Below are 8964 nucleotides of genomic sequence, written 5' to 3' on the forward strand. Positions count from 1 at the left end.
GCTCGTCCTCCGGGTCCTTCCCGCTCGTCCTCTGGGTCCTTCACAGCTCGTCCTCCGGGTCTTTCCAGCTCGTCCTCCGGGTCCTTCCCGCTTGTCCTCCGGGTCCTTCCAGCTCAAGAAGTGGCAGCGTCTTCTTTCTGTTGCTCAGACCGCAAACCTAGGGAGCGTCCCCGGGTCCTCCCTTTGCCTCACACCCCGCATCCAATCTGCCCACACAGCCATGGGTTCAGAGCTTCACTTCTCCCACTTCCACTGCCTCCACCCGGACCCAAGGCTCCTGGGCTTCCCGGCTCCCACCCTCGCCCAGCCCCCTATTCTCACAGCAGCCAGTGATACCTGCACAGCTCAACCCAGTGCACGTCGCTCCTCTGCTCCACCCACGGCACTCGGGGTCCAATCCTCAATCCTGACTGTGGCCCCAGCCCCCTACCCCTCTGCCCTCATCTCCTCCCCGCTCACCCTTGCTGGGTTTTTTTTTGGGGGGGTGCACGACTCTGTCAGGTACACAACTTTGATCTTCTTGGGGTCAAACTTGGGCAGCATGGTGGAGGCGGCTGGTGTCAGATGAACCCAGATTCGGGACGACTGAAGAAAGTTGCACCTTGGCCTCCTCCGAGCCGAGAGCCGGAAGCTACTTGCTGCTGTTGGAACATGCCAAGCCTGCCTCCGGCACTCCAGGGGATTCTCCACCAGACCTGCTGGGCCTTTGGTCTCTGCCCGCATGCCACCTCTCCAGGGAGGCATTTCCTGTCCCCTCTGTACAAGGGCACCACCCTGATGGGTCTCCGGCCTCTCACCCTGCTTTATTTCTCTTCCTAGCCCGTTTCACCACCTGACACTCTGGAGACTCACGTGCTGTCTGCTCCACCTCTAAAGGTAAACGTGGGCTCTGATCCATTCCTCGTGACAGCTCCAGTCCAGAGAGCAGTGCTTAAGAAACATCTGTGGAGTGAGGCTGGGTATGAACGATGCAGCAGCTATTTCCTGGGTACCTACGATTCACCAAGCACCCTGCTAGGTACAGGGACGTACTGATAACTGGCCCCTGACATCAAGATTCTCCGTCCAGTAGGGAAGAAAGATGTGTAAGCAAATGACAGCACGTCAGCGTGATAAGTGCAGCAAAAGGCGGGGGGGGGGGGGGGGGGGGGGGGGGGGGAGAAGTGCTCTGACGCAGCCCTAATTGCTGGACTACAGGGACAATCTAGATGCCATGGAAACCCATATTTATAATCTTCACAAATTTAAAACATTTACTCATTCCCTGAATCTCAGTCTTTGACTTCCCAGCATGAAGACTCCTAATTTTATTGGAGCCAATACATGTTGAAGTGAAAAGGATATTATTTCAATTCCTGGCTACGACATTTACTAGGTATGTGGCTTCGGGGAAGTCTCTCCCCATCTCTGACCCTCCGTTTCTTCATCTATAAAATGGGAACGCTAGCGCCTACTTGATAGGCTAGTTGTGGGGACTGAAACAACTGAGGCCGTGTAGGTTCACTGCCTGGCATGTAAAGTGAATTCTCTTATGCATTCAACAAACACCTATTTGCATGGCACGCACCGTGGTAGCCAGTTGTGTTATCGTGCCTTGACGTCTCATGGAATTACAAGTCCCCCACATTGCATGCCGGAAGGTTAGTGGACAGCAGCAGACCTCCCAGCAGGTCTGAAGGGCCAGAGGGAGGACCAAGAACTTAAGAAGGACCAGCGCTTTGGTAGGAGTTAGCTGGTCACAGAGAGAGGAGTGACAATCCAGGCAAAGGAGTAGGATGTGCAAGGCCAGGAAGGGGAGGCTGGGTGCTGGCCGGAGTGTGACGGGAGGAGAAGGGGGGTCGAGAGGGGCCAGAGAGGGGCTGCAGACCAGCCAGGCAGGACCCGAGCTCATCCTAAGAGAAAGGGGACACTCTGACCAGAGCTGCGTGTTGGGATAACCCTGCAAGGTCAGGTGTCCAGGACAGATTGTGAAGTGAAAAATGCAGCGGCAGAAGCATAGGTATAGGAGACCCTATTTGTGTGGGGACTTCGATCCTGCTTGTTTTTTTAAAATATACATGACTTCACAGACATGCGCCTGAACCTGCACGGACGCTGTCTAGAGGGTGAGGTTGAAGGTGAACCCACAAGGGCCACAGGAACCTGTCCCCAGGTCATGTCCCCAGGTCACCCAGGGGGTCTCTGTGCCTGCTTTCCTCGCCACAGTCAGGGACGGGGGACGCCCCTTGTTTGGTCACAATGAATTATCTCCTTCGACTGTTCGTGGTCTTTGGCCTGGGCTATGAGGTTGAGGCTGCCTTACTCAACTGTGCTGTTGTCCGTAAACCTAACTGTGCTGAGATGGACTCATCTGGCTACAGAATCGCTGGGCAGACAACAGCAGCAGCATGATTAATAGCATTTTCAACTAATACAAAATCGTTTCTTCATTATTGATGGACAGAGAGATTCAAGAATTTCTCATGAATAGGAGCTCAATAAAAGAAATAAAGTGACGGTACCTTCCCACTCAACAATCAATACACAGTCTTTGGGACTTCCCTGGTGTCGCAGTGGTTAAGAATCTGCCTGCCAGTGCAGGGGACACAGGCTTGATCTCTGCTCCGGGAAGATCCCACATGCCGCAGAGCAATTAAGCCCGTGCACCTCAACTACTGAGCCTGCGCTCTAGAGCCCGTGTGCCACAACTACTGAAGCCCGCGCGCCTAGAGCCCGTGCTTTGCAACAAGAGAAGCCACCGCAATGAGAAGCCCGTGCGCCGCAATGAAGAGTAGCCCCCACTCTCTGCAACTAGAGAAAGCCCGCGCGCAGCAACGAAGACCCAACGCAGCCAAAAATAATAAATAAATAAAATGAATAAATTTATTAAAAAAAAATAGACACACTCCTTATCCTGTTTACATATACGCGTGAGGGCAACGAGCAGCCCCCCAGGAACCTGGATATAACCAGCACCCGAGTCTGTATCACGCAAACCCTGGCAATTAGGGGTTCACGTCTTTGTCTTATCTACTAGGTTATAAGTTCTTTGCAGGATGGGTGGGTGTTGGTGAACGTTTTTAGTTAACTATTTAAAATAAAGACCATCTTAGGAAATACGGGACATCTGAGCGCCGTAACCAAGCTACACTGATAATTAACGTAGGAAGGCGGTGGCGCCAGCAGGGAGCTTGGCCTCCCCGTGTCCCCAGGGGAATGGAGAGTTGGGAGGAGACAGGCGGGGAGGGGCCAGAGCAAGGGGCCTGGGCTGCCATGGGTGAGGCCGCAGGACAAAGGCAGCAGCGGGCGATGGCCACCCGGCCCTGCTAGCCAGCACGGAGGGGCTGCTGCCCCCGTGCCTCTGCTTCCCCTTCTGCCCTCTCTCCCTCCCGCCAGGCTCTCCACCCCGTAAATGACCCCCGCCTGCTCCGTGCCCTTCTCTGCTGGGCATCACAGTGGATGAAATAATGAGGACTAACCCTCCCCCTATCTGCTTACGGTGACCATACGTTTTCAAACCAAGAATTAGGACGTACAGTCTGATGGCTGGACCGAATAGTCAAAGTCAGAACCATGCCGCAAATCCGAGCTAGACAGTCATCGTAAGTATATATTTTAAAATGGGAGCTCAGTAATAACCAAAATGAATCTCCAATTGGCAGTCCACGCAGGGAAGATGTTTCAAGCACAGCAAACTCTGGATGCCCTGCCCCTGGGGGCTGGCTCCACCCACAGGGTGCTCCCCACCTCTCCTCCCCTGGGCTCACTGGATTTTCAGCTACTGAGGTGTTTGCCCCTGCACACCCTGGGGTCTCCACACCCTGGCGAGGACACATTCTAACTCCCTCGTGCCCTCTGCCCCGTTTCGTAGCTAATGTGGTCGATTTATCAATTTTCCTTCCCACTTTAATGACCCTCTTTTACTTCTCAACACAAAAACATTTGAGGTCATTCCTGCCTCTGTGTTTGAATGGCTGCTCTTTCTCCTGTCTTATCCATTACAGCTTCTGCATGCAAACCACGCCTCGGTCACACAGACCTGGGAGCTTTTCCCTAAAGCACATGACCTGTCTGCCACCCGCCTTAAGCAAGCCCACTCTTCTGTTTTTCACTCCCTTCTTTTTCTGGCCAGCACATGCTGAGGGTTTAAGATTTGGTTCAGGGGTCACCTCCTCCAGGAAGCCCTCCTTAATGGGTTTCTTCCCCTGTGCTCCCATAGCACAGTACCGGTCCCTCTACGGCAGCCAATCATGATGTGTCGAATTGTCTGTTGACCATCTGTGTCTTGGGCTGGACTGAGCTCCCTGGACAGGGCTCCCATATTTCAGCCCTAGCTTTTAGCCGAGAGTCCAGCTTATGACATGTAAGTGCACAATGCTTGTTTGGTGAGTGCAGGAGTAGAGTGGATGGAATGCCTGAAAGCATCCTGAATTCACTGTAATTTGGGTTGTTATGCCCCTTCCCACCCCTCCCTGTCTTGTGAGGAGGGTCTCCTTACTTCTCCAAGGCCTTTGAGGGGCAGAAGGCAGACCCAGCAAAGTGTCAGCAGGGAAGGGCCTCGGGGAGGGGAGGGCATCGCAGAGTTAAGCCCTGTCCCGGGAAGGGGAGAAAAGGCAAGCCCGAGTCTGCGGACGGAGCGCTCTGTGTCCCGACGAGCAGGACGTGCTGGGGCCGCAGGGCTCACACCCGCTACTGCAGCTGAATGGCTGCGAGCGAGGAGAGGGTAAGAGGGGTGTCTGGAGAAGCCAAGCGGCAGAGAGGTCATGATTTACCCGGAAGGATTCCTTCAGTCTCCGGGGGAACTGTCTCAGGCACTCTTCAGCAGTTATAAAGTAGCCGTCCAAGTTCCCTTTGGAAAGAACTGGAGTCTGAGATGAACTCACTTCTGGCCCGTTCATCTTAGGATCTGAAACAACGACATCAATCAGGGGACTTCCCTTAGTGGCGAGCACGGCTCTTTATTTCTATGTCAACACTTGACTTCTTCGGTCCCCAGGCCTGTTAGAACACTATACAGTACTACAACCCCACGGACTGAACCTAGCATGAACTCTCTTATGATCTTAGACATGTCCCCGTCACCACGAGAAGAACCTGTTCTCCAGACCACCAGGGCCATGCTCCTGCCCAGCACGTTTCCTGTCTGGCTCCTCTGTCCGTCCTCCAGGGCAGGGACCACATCTTGCCCATCTCTCCATTCCCAGAGGCAGAGAATGAGGATTCCTGCCTGTTCTGTTTCCTAGAATCAGGTCCTAAACACAGGATAGTGTAATTCAGTCATGAGGCAGGTCCTGACCTCCTCTGTGCTAGAGGTCTCTGGACAAGTCCTGGTCTTTTCAACAACCCTAAGAGGTCCAGTCTCTTCTTGAGCCCAGTTTACACACAAGGAAACCTATTCTTATGCCCATTCTCCAGATAAGGACATGGAGGCTCCCCTCCCCAAGGTCACGGGGCTCACAGACTTCACAGCTAACCCAGGCCCTCGGGTTCCAGAACCCAGCTGGCTGATTACTGCATTAGGCCCTCCCTCTCTCTTAAAACGGAGGAAGGAGGTGTAACCTCCACCTCAAAACCAACCCATTTCCATCAGGCTGTGACACTTTGAGTGTGGCCTTGTCTAAAGCCAGGCTACAACCTGGGACTTGGTTTTGGACGTGAATCTCTGCACGTGTCGCACCCACAGCCCCCCTGCCCCCCACGTGGTCTGCAGGATGGGCAGCGGGCAGGGCGTCTGGAGCTTATGAGCATCCTTGAGTCCAGCCCAGAACCTGGCCTCTGCCTCACCCCCACCTGGGCCTGGAGTGGCCTCCCTGGGCTTCGCTATGCCTGGCAGATAACACGCCCCCCCCACCCCACCCCGCTGCTTGATCCCCTCTGCCGTGTCCACCCCCAACCCCCCAACGGCCTGGAGCCGCCATCTTCCCCCACCCTCAGCATCTGGCCATATGTTGGGGGGACTGATGGAGGGCAGAGAGGGGGAAGGAGGGTAGGGAGGAAGCTGCTGAGTGCAGTGCTCGCTCTGTGACAGGCTCGCCGCCCTGACCACTCACCCTGGGCTCCGACGTCCTCACCTCAGCCTCGGATGCGCCCGGGCATCGGAAGCACTCGCTAAACTAGACGGGGGTTCCTCCAAGACAGTTAAAACACGTAGCCAAAGAAAGTGTCAAAATTCTAAAATTCCATGGCTTCCGTGTTGTCTTTTTGGAGGGTGTGGGACCTCTCTCCCTTAGGATCGTCAAATGAAATCGGTGGCGGGGGGCGGGGGGGCGGTGGTGTTGGATGGGTGAGGAGTCCCAGCGGCCAGCTTCTCTAGCGAGGCCCGCCACACCGTCCAGTCATCTCCCAGGCCAACCCCGGGGAAGACGGCAAAATGCAAATAGGGCTCCGGGTTCCGCCCCATCCAGCCTGCAGTGCATTGATATATCCATGGAGTCATGCATATATATGTGTGATTTCTGCAGCTTTTCCAGAGGGCTTATTTGTCTACCTAAACTTCAGTAAGAGTGGAGACAAGGGAGGGGAGAGACGACAGAGCCAGGAAGCGGGAGGCTGGGTGCTGGTCATCCGCCTGCCTGGCGTGCGGCCGGGAGAGCAGATTACAGAGCAGGTGGTGAACGGGAGGCCCGCCTCCAGCCCGGACTCCACGGTGCCCAGCAAATCTCCTGACAACCATGTGGGTCCGGGACGGGGCTGGGGCAGGAGGGGAGGGACGGTGGCCGGGTGATCCTGGGCGAGTCACTGGATCTTTTAGCACCTCTGCTCCCTTATCTGCAAAAAGGGAGGAGGAACATTTGCCTTGCTGGTGCGTGGGTGTCACTAATCACAGATGACCAGCATCTATGCTTAGGAGGAGAACCTTAAAGGACACGAGGTGTGACTGGAGAAGCACAGGCTTGGGAGTAAATTGTAGAAACCACTTGGGCTCCTACTATTTGCAGAAGGCTCTGTCCGACAAAATTCTGTACTCACGGTGCGGCTGAGTGAAAAAAAAAAAGGCCAAAACACAAAGAAAAAGTTTTTTTAAAATGTCTGTTTCAGTCTTAGGACTCACACACCGTTTCAACATCTTAGCTCACACTACTTCAACCCCAGCAGCCTAGTGGCACTACTCCGAAAGACCGGCAGGGCCACGGGTGGGAGACAGGTTTGCACTTGGCCATCAGCTACCTTCAAATCCTGTTGCAAAATCAAGATAACTCATCCCTTCTTTCTTATATCCTAATTTTGCAGTTAGCAGAGCATACTGATCGTCATCTATCGGCATTCTGTTATCTTCCAGGACCTGACAAGGAAGACAAGCTAGGGGAGAGGCCGTTAGGTGGTCCCGGGGTCCCTGCCAGCTGAGCCCCTCCAGGCCTGCAGCAGGCTCACCACCATGGCCCCTGTGCTCCAGCCTGTGACTGTTACTTGTCTGCCTCCACCCAAGGCCTCCCTGCGGGCGAGGCCCAGTGTCCTGGGGTTGGGGCCCAGTGCCAGGCTTGTCTGTTGAGTGAATGAGTGAACAAAGAGACGGGCGGGTGGCCGGCCTGGCTTTGGTCGGTCGGCACGGCAGGCACTCGGGGCCGCAAGCATCGCTGCAGACCTTTTCCCTGGCCATGCCGTCCAGGTCTTCAGATTCACGCTTGCTGTGACAGCAGTGGCTTTCAAGGCTCATAAGTGAGATTTATATTCACATATATCCTCGGAAACATGAACAAGATAAAGCAAGGCGGCTTGACGAGGGAAAACTAGAATTTTGATCGAAGTCTCATGATGGTCCACAGTTTAAACAGTAAGTTACTATGTTTTTTTGCAGGGGGATCCATGGACACCCCTTTTTTCCTCTCCTGGTGTGATCCACTCACTGAAAGTTATCCGTGATCCCTTCATTCCAGTGCACATAACCTACTTTTTTTTTTTTTTTTTTTTTTTGCGGTACGCGGCCTCTCACTGTTGTGGCCTCTCCCGTTGCGGAGCACAGGCTCCGGACGCGCAGGCCCAGCAGCCATGGCTCATGGGCCCAGCCGCTCCGCGGCATGTGGGATCTTCACGGACCGGGGCACGAACCCGCGCTCCCTGCATCGGCAGGCGGACTCCCGACCACTACGCCACCAGGGAAGCCCCACATAACCTACTTTTTATCAACGGTTTCTACTTTGTGTGAATAGAAAATTCACACCCCTGGTGGGCAGGGGGTGGGAAGCAACTGAGGAAACACACTTCCCTGCATTGCAAACTGAAGCAGAATCATCTAGATGACTCTTCCCAGGAGACGACACCTTCCTAGGAGATACTGATGAGGTGGGCTGTTTGAAGGGCACGTGACGCTGGCATCCCTTTGCTAGCAGTCAGTTAGTCAACAACCTGGACAGAGCTGCCTGCCTGGAGATGAACCTCCCGGAAGGGATGCTGAGGGGAAGAGAGGTGGGACCGAAGACAGCACCCCTGCTGTTCTCACGGTATTTACGATTTAAATGAGAAAACATGGCTTTTCTTCCAGAAAAGGATACTGAATCACAATTCAAAATGTGTCCATGCATCTAAGGGCAAAAGACACCCAGGAAGACTGGATTCTCCCAAGACAGATGCAGGAAAGCTGTGTGGGACAGCCAAGTCTGGAGATGGGTTAGAAGAAAGGCTGTGCCTGAGTGTTGGGGAACACACAGATCAGCCATTAACACGGGGATGATCAGGGGTTGTGATGGCACAGGGAGCCAGGGTAAGTCAGACAGCAGAGGAATAGCGGGGTTAGCACCACACTGACTGCATTCTGTGCAGGAAGCTGAATAGGGGAAAGGGAGCAGGAGAATGGGATGAGATAGTACCCATCACCACCACCACCACCATCATCACCAACCGTCATCACCATCATCACCACCACCACCATCATCATCACCACCACCACCATCATCATCACCATCACCATCATCACCATCATCACCACCATCACCATCATCACCACCATAACCATCATCAACATCATCATCATCACCGCCATCACCATCA

At 54.2% G+C, this 8964-nt stretch overlaps 2 protein-coding genes across 2 annotated transcripts in view; both read right to left on the minus strand.

Annotated features, from left to right (window-relative positions):
• EFCAB6 (EF-hand calcium binding domain 6) overlaps positions 1–5793 on the minus strand; it is an 88649-nt gene extending 82856 nt beyond the window's left edge. The window contains 1 exon segment of the mRNA XM_027107900.1: positions 4752–5793. Coding sequence (XP_026963701.1) covers positions 4752–4877 — 126 coding nt within the window. The 5' untranslated portion in view covers positions 4878–5793.
• Positions 5794–5872: 79 nt separating this feature from the next.
• LOC113620356 (EF-hand calcium-binding domain-containing protein 6-like) overlaps positions 5873–8964 on the minus strand; it is a 105782-nt gene continuing 102690 nt past the window's right edge. Inside the window, exon 11 of the mRNA XM_027106025.1 lies at positions 5873–7261. Within this exon, the coding sequence (XP_026961826.1) occupies positions 7139–7261 (123 nt within the window). The 3' untranslated portion in view covers positions 5873–7138. The remainder of the gene's footprint in view (positions 7262–8964) is intronic.

Source organism: Aethalodelphis obliquidens, unplaced genomic scaffold (genome assembly GCF_003676395.1).
Source record: "Aethalodelphis obliquidens isolate GAN/ISIS:26980383/991018 unplaced genomic scaffold, ASM367639v1 scaffold8, whole genome shotgun sequence".
Lineage (NCBI taxonomy): Eukaryota > Metazoa > Chordata > Mammalia > Artiodactyla > Delphinidae > Aethalodelphis > Aethalodelphis obliquidens.